At 33.0% G+C, this 19,089-nt stretch overlaps 2 protein-coding genes across 3 annotated transcripts; one reads left to right on the top strand and one right to left on the bottom strand.

The window, feature by feature from the left end:
* Window positions 1–4,659: 4,659 nt before the first annotated feature.
* Window positions 4,660–8,048, top strand: LOC109813475 (Alcohol dehydrogenase transcription factor Myb/SANT-like family protein). Of its 2 annotated transcripts, none has more exons than XR_003805501.2 (2): window positions 4,660–5,927; window positions 7,749–8,048. XR_003805501.2 is itself a non-coding variant. In XM_020377667.3 (2 exons), the coding sequence occupies exon 1, from the start codon at window positions 4,780–4,782 to the stop codon at window positions 5,851–5,853; it is 1,074 nt and encodes a 357-aa protein (XP_020233256.1). In that variant the 5' UTR covers window positions 4,660–4,779; the 3' UTR covers window positions 5,854–5,858; window positions 7,749–8,048. The 2 variants fall into 2 exon arrangements, 1 of the variants encoding a protein (XP_020233256.1); XM_020377667.3 differs by having other exon boundaries at window positions 4,660–5,858.
* A 2,198-nt stretch (window positions 8,049–10,246) lies between these two features.
* On the bottom strand, window positions 10,247–16,360 carry GNL2 (GNOM-like 2). Its single transcript, XM_020377641.3, has 3 exons — window positions 15,541–16,360; window positions 14,046–14,521; window positions 10,247–13,533 (listed from the first exon to the last, which is right to left on the bottom strand). Exons 1-3 carry the CDS (start codon window positions 16,108–16,110, stop codon window positions 10,467–10,469), a joined length of 4,113 nt encoding a protein of 1,370 aa, XP_020233230.1. The 5' UTR covers window positions 16,111–16,360; the 3' UTR covers window positions 10,247–10,466.
* Window positions 16,361–19,089: the final 2,729 nt, after the last annotated feature.

Below are 19,089 nucleotides of genomic sequence, written 5' to 3'. Positions count from 1 at the left end.
AATTTGTTTAATAAATAAAATAATCTAATTGAAAACTAGCTATAAGTGTAATAAGGACCAGTCTGCATCATTGCTTGGAGCCTTGGACTAGTTATGCTGCGTGGCTGCAGTGTTGCGTGACGTGATTTATTCACCATTTCGTGTCCCTCTCTGTAATTGGTGCAAAGTTCAATGTTTAGTCGTTTGGAAAAAATTCAAATCATAAAATTATGAGTTTTTATACCTCTTATAAATTTGTTACCTAATTATTTTAATTTGACAACGTAATTTTCTTATTCTTATAGTACGCGGCAGTGTTTATGCTTACTTTATATAATTGCTCTTTGTTTCTAGTTTTGGATTCATGTTTTTTTTTCTTCTATAGTGGGTTGGTGGTGTTTGGTTTATGTGTTTGGTTTATATGCATATTTTAAGTAGAGTTAATCACATATACACTGTCAGTGTAAAATTTGTATACACTGACAACTAATTATATCTCTTAATTGTGTTATGTCACTGTTAAAAGTAAATGTGTTAACAGTAACATGATACAATTAAGATATATAATTGGTTGTCAGTGTAAAAAAGTTTTACACTAGTAGTGTATAGATGATTAACTCTTTTAAGTATACCTTACTTTTCTTATTTTATTAGTTGAATTTTATTGAAAAGACAAAATCTGGTTAGTCACACATTTTAATAATTTAATAATTTTTTAATAATTTTATAATTTTTAATAAATTTTAATAAATAAAAGTGTATGTTAAGATGGATGCATTAAAGAGTGTATTATTATTACTCCTCAAATAAATAAAATTAAGTTTCGTTTTGTATGTAGAAAGAGAGATAAAAAAATTACGAAATATTGTGCTGCAGACACATACGTACTGGAATCTCTTTCCACAATATTGGTTTTGATAAATTTTGTTTACTCGGGTAATTAAGTTAAATAGGCTGAAGTGTTCTAATTCATTTGGCTCAACACACCTCGCAACTCTTTTGAAAGAAAAAAAAAGTAAGATGGTAAAATATTATTTAATTATGTTATATGATTCGTTCATCGTGAAGCAAAGGTAGAAATATTAGAAGTAAAAATTTTGTATTTTTAAAATTAAAAACTAATGTCACTACTTTAAAAGATTAAAATTATGGATAAAAAAAAATAGAAACTAAAAATACAACATAATTTATTTTTAAAGGAAATCAATTTTTAATGCGAAAAATTAATTGTTAATTAATATGACCGTCATTTGTTGACAAAACACAATGGCATGGACCAATTATAATTGGTTTGTCGACAAGATCGTGAAATGGAATTTGTAGAGTAGGTGTTTTATTTTATGCAGAAAATATATTTTTATAAAAGAAGAGATGGTTGTTCGTAGGCGTTTGGTTATAATTTAATTTTATTCGTAAACCCTTATATAAAATAAATGTAACACACAATTTAAGTGATAATATTATCCTATTCTTAAAATTAAATAGATATTGATAATATCTTTAAAAGACATTCATTCTAATAATTTTTATTATTAATTAAAATTTATTAAAAATCATATACTTTAAGTCACATCTATCACTAAATTAAAAAGGAAATTCATTAAATTAATGAGACATAAAATTTATTTATTTTTTCTTCACTTTTTTTTTATCTAACTATGGAGAGAAAACTTAATTAAGTTATTTCTCTTTTTATTTATTTTTTTAATTTAAACAGTCTAAAATAACTATTCATTATATTAAGGATAAAGTTTTTTACTCAAATAATACTATTTTAAAAAATTTTATCCAAATAGTAACTGTGCAAATTTATTTCTCCAACTAGCATCATTTACTGTTCATGTTTCGGAACGGACCATTCTGAAATCAGAACGGGGCCATTCCGGATTAAAAAATAACACATGGAAAAAAATCAGAACGGGTCGTTCCAAAATCAAAATTAGCATATAAAAAGTGGAACCAGAACGGCCCGTTCTGCTTTCAGAACGGGTCGTTCTGACCTACAAATAAATATATTTTTTTTCAATTTTTACTTATCAAATACCAAAACTCATAAACTAACATCAAATAATTAAATTTATTGAATATTTACATTATAAATATATCTAAATAAATTTATTAAAATTTAATACAACAATAAAGATCAATGGTGGCAGAAACTGATTATGTTGTTCTTTAATGTCCATCTTTGTTTTATTCTTGCTAGACTTTGGGCGTCCCTTCAAAGCTTTCCAAATTGTCCTTCGTATACCTTTCTGGAACTTGTTGCAATCATACTACATTTCATTTAGTCTTACTGTAAATCTCTCAGCGGGTCAAACATTTCATTTGGAGAGCTCTAACATGAAGATTATTGGTCTACTTGCACTGGTCCAACTTTGTGGCCAAATTCAAAACTCAAGAGAACTTTCAAGGGTCGGCCAAAGTCCAGCAGGATTAAAACAAAGATGGACATTAGAGAACAACATAATCAGTTTCTACCACCATTGATCTTTATTGTTGTATTGAATTTTAATAAATTTATTTAGATATATTTATAATGTTAATATTCAATTAATTTAATTATTTAATGTTAGTTTCTGAGTTTTGGTATTTGATAAGTAAAAATCGAAAAAAAAATTTATTTGTAGGTCAGAACGGCCTATTCTGAAAGCAGAACGGTCTATTCTGAAAGCAGAACGGCCTGTTCTGAAAACAGAACGGGCCGTTCTAGTTTCACTTTTTATGTGCTAATTTTGATTTTAGAACGACCCGTTCTGATTTGTTTTCCATGTGTTATCTTTTAATTCGGAATGGCCCGTTCTGAAACGTGAACAGTAAATGGTGCTAGTTGGAGAAATAAATTTGCACAATTACTATTTACGTATTTTTTTTTTAAATAGTATTATTTAAGTAAAAAAACTCATTAAAGATACTCCTTTTAATAATTGTCTTAATTTCTATTTTTATATGGATCCTTTTGTCCTTTTTTATTTTATCAAACATCTAAACCAGTTATCCTTTTGTGTATCAAAATTTTACTAACAGTATAACTGTTTCTTTAAATTGGTTTCATTTTTATTTTATTTTATCCTTCACAATGAATAATTATGAGACATCACTTTTCTACACATAAAACATTAATTTTTTACTATTCAAAATATATAAAGACACAAAATACCTTAATTTTATTAATATTTGTAATATAAAATTATATATCAATTTAAGTGATTGAATTAGTGACTTACTAATCAAGTTGATCCGTTTGAGTTTTAAATCACTGCCTAGAGAAAGTTTAAACTAAATAGAAATAAAAGTTGTAAAAGAGATAATATTTCTCTATTTTTTCAAAACACTTGTTTTCAAAATATTTTTGAGAACTAATAAAATAACGGCTGATGATAAACACACCTCCACTCTCGTATAAATACACCTCCTTTTTAAAAATATATATATATAATGTCTAAATTACCCTTTAAAAAAAATGGAATTCTTAAATTTACACCTCCCTTCCCCGCACCCCCCCTTCCCCGCACCCCACACTCCACACCCCTCTTCTTCCCAAAGCCTCTTTCCGCTCAATGTCATTAAGTAATATACTTTTACAGTCATTCTGAATAGAAAAAAAGGACTAGCCCCACCATAACCAGCATAAGAAAGGCTCTTTTACAATCATTAGCATTCTGGAAAGTACTTTTACAGTCATTAGCATTCCGGAAAGTACTTTCCGGAATAGTAAAATTATTGTTTATATAATTCCGGAAAGAACTTTCCGTAATAGTAACTTTAATATTATGGAAAGTACTTTCCGGAATTATGTAACAAAACATTTCCGGAAAATACTTTCCGGAATAAGAATTTAATATTATGGAAAGTATTTTCCGGAACATTTTTATATAATTCCGGAAAGAACTTTCCGTAACAGTAAGAAGAAGAAGAAGAGGAGTGCCAGAAAGAGAAAGAAGAGGGGTGTGCGAGGTGCGGGAAAAAAGAAGAAGAAGAGGAGTGCCACAAAGAGAAAGAAGAGGGGTGCGCAATGTCAACAGGTGGTCTTGTAAGAGAAAGACTCTTACTTGTTCTATGGAAAGAAACACTAGTACAAAAATGACTTTTAAAATCGGAGTTTTAAAATCAGTCATAAGGTATTCATTTTAAAAAGTGACGCGGTGGCCTGTACTGCAACAGAGCGTCTCCAGAACGGCCCGTTCTGCAAGCAGAACGACCCGTACTGATTTCAGTACGGCCCGTACTGCAAGCAGCACGGCCTGTACTGCAAGCAGCACGGCCTGTACTGCTTGCAGAACGGGACGTATTGCTTGCAGAACGGGACGTTCTGAAAGCAGAACGGGTCGTTCTTCTTGCAGAACGGCCCGTTCTGGTGCCGTTCCAGACTAAAGTTTACATGCAGATACAGGATAAGGGGGGGTGCGGGGAAGGGGGGTGCAGGGAAGGGAGGTATAAATTTAGGAATTTCATTTTTTTTAAAGGGTAATTTAAATATTTTATATATTTTTTTTAAAAAAGGGGTATGTTTATACGAGAGTGGAGGTGTGTTTAACATCTGCCTAAAATAACAGTATTCAAAATAATAACAGTTATTGGGCCAGCCCAGTGCTAGACGGACTCGACACTCACATCGAGCCCAAACACGCGTCCCTCACAAACACGAAAGAAGGAAAGCGAACACGTGTCTGAAAATCGAAAAATTCCCCAAACTTGACACCGCACAAACAAAACAAAAACAAATCAAAAACCCTAACCCAATTTTTCTCTTCTTCCTTCCCCAAATCTAGAATCGGGATTCCCCTTCGATCCCAACACATGGACGACATGGAAGACGACGCCAGGTACCCTCCCAAGTCCTTCTCCCTCATCCGCCAGAACCCCTCCCACCGCCATAAACACCCCCTCCGCGGCGGCGCCGCCTCCTACCACCGCCCACTCCCCCCGCGCTACGAGGAGCCCGACGACTTCGACGACGGAAACGAAGACCCCGACGATTTCGACGACGCGGAGGACGACGAGGAGAACGGGTACGACGGCGCAATGGAGGAAAACGACGTGGCCTATCCCCGGATCCCGAAGAAGCGGAAGGTATCGGTAACGGGTGGAGGAAACTCGTACGAGTTCGCGCCACGTGTGAAATTCTCGTACGGTTCGGGGTCGGGTTCGGAGGAGTGGAACGAGCACGAGACTTTGGTGCTGTTGGAGGTGTGGGGCGAGAAGTTTCTCCAGTTGGGGAGGAACAGTTTGAGGTTAGAGGAATGGAACGAGGTTGCAGAGAAGGTTTCTGAGGAACTGAAAGTTGAGAGAAGCGTGGCGCAGTGTAGAAGCGTGTTGGACAAGCTGAAACGAAGGTACAAGAAGGAGAAGGCGAGAGTGGACGAAATGGGCCTGGGCTCGTGTAAGTGGGCCTTCTTCAAGAAGATGGACATGTTTATGGCTTCCTCCGCACGGCAAGAGTATGGTCTTGCTTGTGGGGTGGATTCTGGGGAGTATGTGTTTATGAACACTAGGGTTTACTTGAACAGGTCCAATGGTTTCGATGAGATGAGGGACAGTCCTGGGGAGTCCGAGAGTGATGAGGATGACGACGACGATTGCGCCGCCGACGACCACCACGCCGATGAGGAGGACCAGACTTCGTTCCGGGCTTTGGCCGATTCTATTCACAAGTTTGGCAAGATATATGAGAAGATTGAGAACAGCAAGAGGCAGCAGATGATGGAGTTGGAGAAGATGAGGCTCGATTTCAACAGGGAGTTGGAGCTGCAGAAGAAGCAGATTCTCGAGAGGGCTCAGGCTGAGATTGCCAAGATACAAGAAGGGGACCAGGAGGTGGAGGAGGAGGAGGAGGACGATACCGACACTTCCGCCGAGAATCTCAGTGAATGAATCATGTAGGTAGCCTTCGTTTGGTTTGCTTGGAAGAGCTTATTTATAGCTTAATTCATGATATAAACACTTGTGTAAGTATATTTCAGAGAGCTTATGAAAATAACTTATGCTAATATGTGACTTGTGATGTGTTCGTAAGTTGTTTTCAGCTTATTTCAATGAATTCTCTGGAATACCTAATGAAAATGGATTAACCTTGTTTCTTATTCAATTTATGAAACCACTTGTACATGATAAGGACTTGATTAAGGGTGAATCTCAGTGAATGATGTACGTAGCTAGTTTGGTTACTTACTATAGGTGCGTTTGGAAGAACTTATTTACAGCTTATTTGGATTTATCTTATGATATAAGCACTCGTATAAGTGTTTGGGAGAGCTTATGAAAATAACTTGTGATGTATCTGGATGACGGATGTTGGGTTTAGCTTATTTCAATAAGCTCTAGTGATAACTTATAAGAAAATAGTATAACTATGTTACTTTTCAATTATATAAACAACTTATACATTATTACTTACATAAGAAGTAATTATTTCAATAAGTACTTAAGTAAGCTGTTTACCTTAATGCAACCTTATGGTGCCACTGTGATTTGGATGCAGATGCTTCGGCCTCTTTTCTTGTTGAATGTGATGACTAAATTTATTTGGTATGAAATGAAACAATTGGAGAACATTTTGGATTTTTCAACTTTTCCTTGAAGTTCAAGTGTGTACTTACTTATGTAGTTCAAAAACAAAAAAGATATTGATGTGTCTCCGAATTGCGTGTCCCTAGACACCTAGATAGTTCTCTGGATTAATGTGTTATACTTACAGGAATATTACTATTGTTGAATTAATTTCCTAAGGTGTTCAATGAATTCTTATTTCTAACAAAAATACTGTTTGTGTCTTTGTGAATATTATTTAAGGTTTACTTCCAGATATAGGAATATTTCCTGATGAAGGGCTGGTTATAGGCTTCACTTTATATTAATTGATTTGGATTTTGGGAGATGGCCTTGAACATGATTTTATTATTTTTCTTGAGGCTGTTTGTAGTTGCTAGCATTCATAGACTGCAGTCCACTCTATCTTGGCAATCATTTCCTTATCAATTGAATAAATGGTTTGGCGCGTGTGTGCAATTGGTAATCAATGAAATTGGCATTTTGTGATGGATTGTCACAGTTTTGGGCATGAACTTGGTTTTCTAGATATTTTACTGAGCTATTTGGACAGTTCATGCGCATCCTATAAAATCATAGGTTTAAGTTGGTTAGACTTTTTTTTGGTATGTGAATCCTTACATCAGATTATGAAATGAAATACTGTGACCGATATTGTTGAAATGAAATGCAACGGTAGAGCCCAATAACCTGACTTAGACAGGGTCTTAAAGATATTTTACTAAAATTCTTCGGACTAAACAATAAAAGAGTCAGGTATTCTGGTATTGACAATTTAACATTTGTTTTGATGAGTAGCAAATGCTGCGACCGATATTGTTTGTTTAATTTGATAATATGTTAAGAAGCTGAGATGGCTCAATATTTACACCTCGGGAGCCAAACAACTTAATTAAGGAATTGTATAATGTAATCTACTTACATTGATTGGTAATGGTATTTGTGAAATGCTCTTTTGAAGATGAAATGATATTCAAAGTGCAGTTTTGTTCTAACACCATTTACTTACCTAGCATTTAGAAAAGATCTAGTTATGGGCAGTTCGAATTGCAATGATTCATTATGCATAAGAGGTGTGCTTTCATACTGTCTGTTTGGATTTATAATCATATATTTACGCGATTGATTGTTAATTTTAATGGTGCAGGATATCTGATTCTTCTGTAGTATTTGAAAATGATATTGCAGTTTTTATTTATTTATTAATTTTTCTGTTTTAGGAGATATAATCTTGGAAAGGGTGATGAATGATGATATCTATATGAATAGAGTGCACCAGTTTTGAAGGAAAGATTGTTTACAAACTGCCATAGAGCTGCACGCTGGAAGGTTTTCAACCCTTGTGTACCCTGATAATATTAATAGGGAAGTTGATTAGAAAGAGTAATATTTTTGTATGGGTAACCTGCTATAAATTTTGGGGGCACTTTTAAATAATTTGCAGAACATTTCTGTAACTCATTTCATCCGAACATATACCTTTGGATGGAAATTAAATGTTAATAGTATGTTAAACTTAAGTGCACCTCCACTGAATTAGTCTAGACACGACCGATTAAAAACTACAAACGACATTAAAATAATTTGAGCAAGGGTTTCGCTGTCATTCTTGTTATTTCGGCGAGTTTATTATTTGTCATGTCTAATACGCACTGTGCTGTTAGAATTGCTCCTTAGACTCTCCAAAGTCTTGTTTTTGTGTTTCGATGAAAAATTTAAATATAGTAATTTTTTTTTGAAAAATTTTAAATATCTTGAAATGAAATAATTTGTTTGAATGAAGAATTTACAAGTAACTTGAAATATTTATGAAAAATTTTAAAATAGTAAAATTTTAAATTCTTTCAAAAAAAAAATAAGAATTTAAATTTTTTCATATTCTTTCTTTCTCATCTCACTTATATATATTTCATTTCTCTCTTATATCTTAATTATTGAACTTTCAAAAGTATTTTAAAATTACTAAATATTATTTAATATTAATTTTTAAAATTTTAAGTATTTAAAAATTGGTTAATATTTATTTTTATAAAATTTATTCTTAAAATCTCAATGTGTACATATATATATATATATATATATATATATATATATATATTTATTTATTTAAAATTAATTATACCTATGATGAAAATCAAATTTTCATATAAGAATTTAAAATTTTAAAAATTTTAAAAATCTAAATTAATTTATTTAAATAAAATATTTAAAAAATGATAGAAATTAAAATAAAGTAATTCAAATTTTTAAAATTTCTCATCCAAACACACCTTTAACATGTTTGAAATATTTAACATTTTATTTTTACTGTAAATATTATAAGTTTATAACAAAAACATCAAGGTTGTTAAAAATTAAACACAAAAATCATACCGTTTTTTTATATCCGTCATTCTGGAAAGTGGAAACATCAAGGTTGTTAAAAATTAAACAAAAATCATACCGTTTTTTTATATCCGTCATTCTGGAAAGTGGAAACTGAAATTTGAAATATATTGAGTAGGAGATACCGTTTTCAGCATCAAACGATGGCAGGCCTTGGGTTCTATCATGGGCCCCATGGTCCTTCCTTTATTCCTTAGCAAGAGTGGTAGTAGCAACACACCCTTTTTTTTTAATATATACTTAATTATTGATTTAAATTTATTAAAAATTATAAAATTAGAAGAGATTCATGAGAAGTGAGATATATTAAAAAAAAAAAATTTTAATAATTTTTTTTTCTATAATATACTGTGTTAAAATGTGTATTGTTCACACTTCCCTCTTTAGCAAACAGCATTGTTGTTTAACCATACTAATCCAATCGGATGATTCAGTAAATTGCTAAGAGCAAAAAACTGGTCAAGGATGAGCCAAAATCAGTTAGATAAAAAAAAGTATAGAAACTAGTTTTTATAACATTGTATTTTTAAAATAAATAAAATAGCTACGTATAAATTGTTATTTTTAATTATTTATTATAAATCTTTTGTATGACATACAATTTTTTATATCGGTTTAAAGTTTTAATTAGTTTTTATAATTTTATATTAACATAAAATATATTTTTATTATCCCTAGTTGTGTAGTACTTTAATTTCAGTATTGAGCTAAGGAAATCGTTTCGACGAATGGTATGATTTTAAAAACATTGTTTTGTAAGACAACATATACTTTGTTTTCAAATTTTCAGTAGTTGGAGAAAATAATACTATAATGGACCCATTAGACATGAGCGCTAAAATTTATTGAAAAAGAGTAAATGTTTTTTCGGTCTTCCAAAATATAATGATGTCGTTATTCTAGTCCATTTGATATCGAGTTATAATCATCTTTCTGTAAACGAAACGAGAGACTAAATGTTAAAATTAGATAACCTTTATCCTTGTTTAATTAAATTGATGTTAAGTTTGTATGAATGAAGGACGAAATTAATGATACTATTGATGGTTGAGGGATTAAAGTTTTGTCGAGAATTTTGAAGAAATAAATTGATATTGTTTTTTATAATTAAAAATATATATATACATGGCCATTGTTGTATTAGATTTTAGCATACATGCTTTTTGACTTTGCCCGTAAACTGAGGAATCACAAACAACATCTGGGTCGGACGCTAGTACTAGTGTGATACAAAGAAGAGTATAATATGAGTTAGAATTGAAGCCTTGAAAAAAATAATGCATTCATAGTTTACACTTGTCAGAATTAAGTAGTGGAATACATAGTAGCGTAATTAGAAGGTTCTCAAGGATGTAAAATAAGCGATGACATTAGTTTTGCAATCTGTGATACAAGAAAATGCCTGCTTTATGTTGAAGAAGTGTCCACTAAGATTAAGGGAATACAACAACACTATCGCTTTACATCATAAGTTGAAAAACAAAGGAAGTGTGCTACAAAAACCAATGAATGGTGTGAAAAAGAAAAGTCAAAAAATGGGGTTAAAATTTGGTCTATAAGGGAAATAACTCCTCCTTAAGAGGAGGGCATATCCACTGTATCTGGATATATGTAATCTCCCACATATCATCCTCTTCTTTTGGTTCCAAAATCCCCTGTTCCTTCATTTGTGATATGATCTTTCTCAACAAATCAGGGATCACATCACTCAAAGTTGATGCTCCATATTGCCCCAAATCAGCCTTCATGCATGTGTCCATCCTTCTCAATATGCCTAACCAGAATGTCCTGAATGCTGGACTCTCAGTTATTTGTCTCAATGACTGCAAGTACATATCTGACAACAGTTCCATTGCAAGTTTAAGGGTCCCTTCCATGCTTCTTGTTTCCCTCTCTGCATTTTCCCTCCTTGAGTACTCCAACATCTTCTCATGAAGCTCATCAACCATAGCAAAAATCACAAGGTTGAAATAGTTGATGCAGTTTGATGATGTGAAAAGAAGGTCCTCAGCTAGGTTGAAACTCTTGTGAAGAGAATAAACTGCATGGTTTCTTATCTCCTCTTGTCTTGATAAGCTTGTCCTCCTAAATGCTTCTCCAAGTTTCACAAACAGGTTCATGTTGTAGTTTGCAGAAGGACCTCTGTTATTGTCCTCCAAGGAGGAGTTGCTATTATAGCTTGATGCACTAGCATTACTTCCTGGATCTGTGTACAGGTTTCTGTGCCATTGAACCAACAAGTTTACTGAATCAGCCAATAGGTCTAGTATCTTCTTCTTTTTGTCCACTGGACTGTTCTTGGCTAAGAAACAACCAAAGGCACAATCTATGCAAAATGTGTAGTTTGTGCGTGATATACAACTTCCATCAGAGAATAATGCTATCAAGGCTTCAATTCCTGCTTCATAGGTCTCAGGATGCCTCCATGCAACTGATAAAAGATTCAGCACTGACTTCCATCCAAACTGAGTCTGTACATTTGCTGGGTAATCAATGATTATTTTGCTTATTGTTTGCGATATGACTTCGTGACACGTGTCGAGGATTTCTTTATCAAGCTTCCACATTAGAGTTATGGACTTGAAGATAAGTTCCTCAGCTAGTTTGTCTTCTCTTGGTGCAGAAAATAGCTTGAGACAGACCCTGAGAAGGCCTAGAATAGCTTTTTCTGCGAAAGGGATTGGTGAGAACATGGGGAATTGAGCAACTGCAAGAAGGTACTCATGGAAGTTTGGCCAGAATATATGGAATCTATTGACATTAGCGATTGATATTGCAGTGACCAAATCCCAACAGAACTCAACTGTTTCCTCTTCCTCCACTGGTGTGCTGAACTTTTGGCCTTTTCCTGCAGCTGCAAATATCAAAGATCTCCCAAGGTTTTGTAAGCTCTCTTTGGGAATGTTGGAGCTGTGGATGAAGATGCTACCAATTTTGCACATTTTGATCATTTTGAGGTTCTGTTCAAACTCACTACCAATGGTCAAGCCATCATCCATGCTATCTGATGAAAGAAGCGAAAATCGACTGAGCATGCTAGCAATTCTCTGACTGCCAAATTTATGATCATCAGTTGGAGACGTGGCACCTGATTCAGGTGTTGCTGGGACATCAGCTGATGCCTCAAAGTCAATGACAGATTGGGGTAAAAGTTTAAGCCTTTTGAGTTTCAATAAGCAATCTACTATGTTCTTCCAACCCCCTTGAATTGAGTCTCTAAAGTAGTTTGCTATGGTGAAAACAGCAACTGTTGCCATCCTAGGCTTCAAATCATGACTAAAGGTAAACATGGTCTCTTCTATGGAAGCATAAGGGTTTAGCAGTGTGGTGAATTTGCAAAAAGATGTTATAAGCTCATCAAGGGTGTCTTCTAGTCCATACTGACAAATCCTTGCAACTGAGAACAACCCTTCAATGCACTCATGCAGCAGCTCCTCTTCCTCGGCGTGCTCGAAGAACGATGAAAGAGCAGCCACTACTGGACCAGCAACACAGGCAAACATGTCTCTACATATTCTGCGATCAAAGTCACATTGTGTGAAAGTTGGATCCACTTTGGACAGGTTTATGAGCTGAATCCACCTACTTGGACTCATGTCTAGTGACACAGTGGTTTGAGAAAGGGCAAATGCACACGTGGAGATAGATTGATAAAGCTCAGAAAGGTACTCTCTAGGCAAATCCTGTCCTGCATTGATTGCTCTATTGTTCCTGATGAAATCCTCTTCTGTCATCTTCTTCTTAACTTGAGGGTTGTGCTGATCAGTATTGAGCATGATGAGGGAGTAGCACAAGATTAGAACAGTGTCCTTGCTTGCAAACATGTCTGAGGATTGATGATCAAAGAATCTCTCCGAAAACGCTTCGACTACTCGTTGAATCTTTTGTGACTCTCCTGGCAGCCAGAAACTCTCTAGATAAAATCTAAGGGCAGTGTCAAGAACCATGCCTTGGAAATGGAATGTGTCAGTGAATTCTTTGAGTACTTGGAGGTAGAAAGTGTCAGGGTCTCCAAGATATTCCCCTATTGCTTTCTTGTCTACACCTGGAGTGTAACGAAAGAAGTAAGCATAAGCCTTAGGATCTGGAGGATCAGAGACTAACTTGGCATGCTTCAGGTACTCAAGACCTTTTTTGTTATCTCTGTTGAAATGGTTTGCAGCAATCAGAAGTTTCTTCTTTTGAAGTCTTCTCATCCTTACATGTTCCACCCAAGCTTCCAAGTCGTCTTCTCTATCCATCTCCTCCCAAAAGGGTCTATACTCAGACAATTGAATTGTGTATGAACCTAAGTCACATGCTGGACCATCCTTGTCAATGTTATCTGCAATGTTGTGAATAATGATCAATAGGCCTTCAAAGGCTTGGATGTGCAAACTTGTGAGATGAGAATTCAGTGCAAATGAGTGCTTGCAAAGTAATCTGCCAGCATCCTCAAACACATTCCTACAAAATGGATCACAGTCATAGTTTGCATACACTTCCATGATGAATGTTGGTTGTCTGCAGAAATTTATTATTCCTTCAACTGCTACTTCTTGAAGAGGAATTGTGCTGCCAAAGCTTGCAATTCTGATCAGCACATATCCAAAGAAAGCTTCTAGTTGGTAACGAATAAAGCTACAAAACAAAATCAAAGATAAAAAAAATGAAACTCTTTTCAACCTCTCTCCCTCAAGCAGTAAGAATAAAGAATATAATTAGAATGCACTAAGAGTGTAAAGTTGGTATCTCATCATATGTATAATAAAATTTTTAACTTTTGTAATAATTACTTTAAAAATTATACCCAACTAAGTTCAGTATAAAATGTAATTGGGATTTATTAATATTAACTCTTTGTAAATTAAAAATCTTATTTATGTAAAGGAATGTCAATAACACTTTTTTACTAATATTTTTTGTATTGTTGATTAAAATTTATTAAAAATCATAAATTTTATTTACACGTCGTATTTAATGAATTTCTTTTTTAACTTAATAGTGAAATTTATTAAAATTTATGATTTTAATAAGTTTTAACCCAGAGAATATTAGAAAGATTGGATGATATTTCTCATCTCTCTCGAAGCTTTTCTTCTCTCTCTCTCTCTTTTTTTTTTTTTTTTTTTTTTGCTTAAAATGTCTCTAACCTTCTGAGAAAGTGATAGGCATTCAAGACAGTGCTGCAAATCATGGACAAGACAAAGGAGCTAGACCATGTTCCATAATAAATCAAATGGTGAAACAAGTCATCTTGGATCATCCTCAAGAGCTTTGGGTGCTTCCCTATCTCATCCCCACTCAATTCTATCGCTGAGTTTATCAAAACCAATGCAAAAATCTGAACATCTTCATCAGCAGTGTGAGAGCCAGACCCATCTGCCTCAACTATCGACACAACATTCAACAAAGAGCACAAGAAATGGAATATGTCAATGGCACATCGAACACCGTAGCCAGATTCCAAACCACCACCCTCATCACCATCCTCCATGTCTGATTCTGAGTCCTCTCTATCCTCATCAATATCTGGTAACCTCGTGAACACAACTTGTATAAGCTCGTGCATGGTGTACCTTGCACTTCTTTGCAACAAATCTCCTCTAGTCGCGGATTGTTGAACAACCTGAAAGTGGTATTTTAAATCCTCTAATATTGTTAACTAGCAAGATAATGTCATTTATGAAAGAAAAGATACAGAAACAAAATTAACATTCTTGACCTCCCAATTATTTTTTGGTAGTTTTAACAATAATTTTAATCAGTTTCCATCTACTTCTAAGAATTAGACTATATACCCTCCATTTGAATATATATAACTTCACCAATAATTCTTACAAAGTTAAATTGCACTTTTTTTTTTCTCTATGATGTCTATTATGTGATTTTATTTCTCTAATTTTTAATTTTACAATTTTAGTCTCCAATGTATGGAATTTTCAATTTTGATTTCAATCATCATTAACAGTTAAAGATTGTAATGCTGATTATTATGACTTAACATTTAACGGATGTTGTGATTATTAAACTTTTGATAATTTTAAAGTTAAATTTTATTTCTATTTTCATTTTTATCTCATAAAATGATAATAAAAAAATTAAAAATAAAATTAAAAGAGTGATGTTAACCTAAATATTAATTGTGATGTTATATAATATAATGTCACAATTAATATTAAATGTTTAATGATGAAACTAAAATTAGAGATTTTATAAAATTAAGAAACTAAAATTATAAAATAAAATATTGGAGAACTAAAATTGTAAATTGGATAATAGAGACGGTGAAAGTGCAATTTAACCAAATTATAGGTGATTCTATATCAAATAATCTCAATTAAGTTGTATATAATATGCAATTAATTCATAAATTGAAAAACTTAAATTAAATATTGATTGAAAACATCGATAGTTGGTAATTCAGTAGCTGATAGATATTATTAAGTGAGTCAAATCACTGCAAAAAAAAATTATCCAGCAGAGGATTATCACGTATTGATAGTTGCAAAGTATTTAAATTTTTTAATTTCAAGGGAAAGAAATAACAGCAGTTAAGATTATACGTAAAGTAGTTAAGAAGCATAGAACACAAGCAGTAGAAATTATTAAGATGAGAAAAAGAAAGGTTAGAAAGGAGGCGATGACCTGAAAGCAGGTGTTGACAAGGGTGCAAACAGATTGATCGGTGAGCAAAGTAGAAGCCCGGTGGTGCATTATCCCCGTCAAGACCTGAAGAATCTTCATCATAACAGCGTCCTCGGAAACAGGGTCGGTTTTCTCGAGCCTGCAGCTGGTGATTCCGGAGACGACGGACTCCATGGCCTCCCTGGAGCCGGGGGACTTGTCGTCGAAGACCTGGAACTTGAGAATCTTGAGGAGAGAGGAGAGGGCGACGCCGGTGGCGGAGGCGGGAACGTCGTCGCTTTGGATAACGTCGAGGAAGGGGGAGAGGTAGATGGAGGGGTCGACGGTGCGCCACTCCTGGTTAGGGTTGAAGATGAGAGAGCGAAGGGAACGGAGGGAGGTGACGATGGAGGAGTCGTAGTGTTCCTCCGAGGGAGCCATGTTGTAGGGACTGGTGAACTCTGGACGACGAATAACTGCCAGGACAGCTCCCACTTCGGTGTTTAGCATGCATGATAGCCCTAGTTCTCTTCTCTTCCTTTTGCTTGAACTAGACTCGCTCTCGTTCGTCAAATCTTCTGCGTCCTCCATTGCGTCATCAGCCTCTACGACCTTCGGGAAATGTTCGTGTCACCTTGCATCTTACGGGCCTGCACGTCTTTTACTTTTGCTCTGTGAGACTGGAGAAGACCGAGTACCAAGGAAAGGGCCGAGGGAGTTTTCGACAGTTTCGTGTGTGTGAGGACACAAACAATCGTCGGGAAAATGGTTGCCGGATTCTTTGCTGAAGAAGTCGTACATTTAATTTGTTATTGTTTTGTTCTATTGATAACTTTTCTATGGTCACAAATTGATATTTGGGAGGAGATGTAGCATTTTGTTTTGGAGTAATGTTATGTTTGTTGAAAAAGTTGCAAGTGTCTTCTCCATGCAATTCTGCATGCATGTACAAAATAGTCTAATCTGCTACTTCAACGAAATTTTGGAGTACCATTGATCAATCTTTTCTTTTTTACAGTTACAAAATAAACAAAAATAAATTATTAATTCTTAATTTTTCATTTTTCATTTTTCTGACGTGTTGATTTGATATTCTAGTAAAAATAAAGGCTTAAGGATGAATTTTACATCAACACAAATGTCACCTATATAATTTTAAGGTTTTGAAAAATTTAAGTATTTGACTTTTTTTTTGCTAATATCAATAGACTTTTAAAAAATATTTTATCAGAAGATATAAATAACACCGATTCAATGAATCGTGTATATAATTCGACTACAAAATAGAAATATAACACAATTTTTATATAAAAAATAAATTCCCTTTCCTGTCCCCAATGTGATAATCACTTACTGGTCCCTTGGAAAATCACGGTCTGTCAAGTGCCAATGTTTGAATTTCTCTGTTTGTAACTAGTCTCTTGATCTACAATACTCCGAATAAAATTAGACTAAATTTAGTTCACAACTTTCATTACCTTTTCATTTTTGTTTTGGTATGATTGATAAGTAATAGTTTAACAAATATTCACTATCAATGTAAAATTATCTAAAATAATTATTGAAAATCAACCGACATTAACAATTTATGATTAATAAAGTACATATATTAAGGTCTAACTAATCAATGTCTTTAAGACACTAATTCAAAAATCAACATATAAAATAATTTATTTAAAAATACCGTAAAATTTATACAATAGTGTGTTGTTTTATTTTTCAGTAATAAAAAGTTCTACTTTTAATTTCTTTAAGCAGTGAACCTACTAACTTAGGATACTTATTAACATTTTCATATTATTTATTCAAAGTAATAATCACATAACCCTTTACTATCTTTCCTGCAATTTCTATACACTTGGTCTTTCTTCAACAACCAAAAATGGAGATAATGCAGTGATATGGTTGATTCATACATTGTGAGTGACAAGATTGTACCACAAAAGTGAAAATAATGATGTTAAATAATTATTTTTGTAATAATGAACATGAAATGAATTCAAATATATATATATATATATATATATATATATATATAAATTTACTTATCCCATCGATTTTTATTAAATTTCATTTACATCCATTCTTTCTCCTTATTGTTTATCATATTTTTTTTTTTTTGCTAAAAACCTATTTTAGTCCCTTATAATAATTGTTTGTTTCAATTTAGTCACATTTTTATTTTTGATTTCAATTTGGTCCCAAACTAATTAATTGGTTTCAATTTGGTCCCTAATAAATTAATTAGTTTCAATGTGAGACTTCTGTCCAAATTATTTAAACGGAGTTAACTGTTCGCCACGTGGATGCCACGTAGATGCATAGGTGGATGTCACGTGGATGCCAAATTTTTTTGAAAACAACTGGAACCAGAACGGCCCGTTCTAAAACCAGAACGGGCTGGTTGAACTTTTGATGTGTTAATTTTGCATCCGGAACGGCCCATTCCAGTTGCAAAATTAACACACTAAAAGTGCAACCAGAACGGGTCGTTCTGGTTCTAGGTATTTTCAAAAAAAATTGGCATCCACGTGTCATCTACGTGGCATCCACGTGGCCAACAGTTAACACCGTTAAAGAAATTTGGACGGAAGTCCCACATTGAAACCAATTAATTTATTAGGGACCTAATTGAAACCAGTAAAGGATGAAATGATATGGTATTTTTCCTTGAAGTCATTAACGATGTACCTCAACAACATGTTCTCGAAGAGGTAGAACCTGAAGTAAAGGAAGAGGATACACAGGACTAACATTTTACCACACAACCATATGCGGGGACAGATCTAAGTTATTCATAGTGAGTGCACTTGCCCCCACTAAATTTTTTTTCATTCTTTTTTTATATATAAAATTAATAATTTTATAAAATATATATTATTAATTATATTTTAATTATGTTTTTATATCTAATATAATAAATATATTAATATTTTTATATTTTTTTATTTTATTATTTAATTATTTTTTATTTTGTGGTAAAATTATCTTCATTTTTAATGAAAAAAAAATTACTTACTTCAATAATAAGTCTTGATAGATTTATTTTATTTAATAATTAATGTTCTATATCAAATTTTTAAGAATTTAATTGTTAAATTAAAAAAAATTTCATGTATAGATTAAATTTATAAAAAAATTTAAAAAATTAAAAATCATATGATACTTCGCTAAATTAATTCAAATTAACATACAAAATATTTTTGTTTTAAATGAATGTAAAAATTTAGAGGACACTAAAAGAAAATAAATTAATAATTTTATCATGTTTATCTTATTAATTTTTATCATTTTATTCCTCTAATTTTAAATAAGTTACAAAAAATTATAAAGTGACACTTAAATATTTATTCAGATAGAAAGAGAAAAAGAAAAAGTTATTACTCTATTTATAAGATAATTGTATTTTATAAAAATAAGTAATTTTAAAATTTTTACCATAAAAAAATATTTTTCAAAATTATTATATTTTTTAATAAAATTAATAAATAATATTCTATTCTCAGTTTTGAAACGAGCTGTTCTGAATCCAGAACGGCCCGTGCTGAATCCAGATCAGGCTGTTCTGGT

Source organism: Cajanus cajan, chromosome 1 (assembly GCF_000230855.2).
Source record: "Cajanus cajan strain Asha chromosome 1, NIPB_CcT2T_4, whole genome shotgun sequence".
NCBI classification, from domain to species: domain Eukaryota; kingdom Viridiplantae; phylum Streptophyta; class Magnoliopsida; order Fabales; family Fabaceae; genus Cajanus; species Cajanus cajan.
This window is presented reverse-complemented; position numbering and strand designations above follow the sequence as displayed.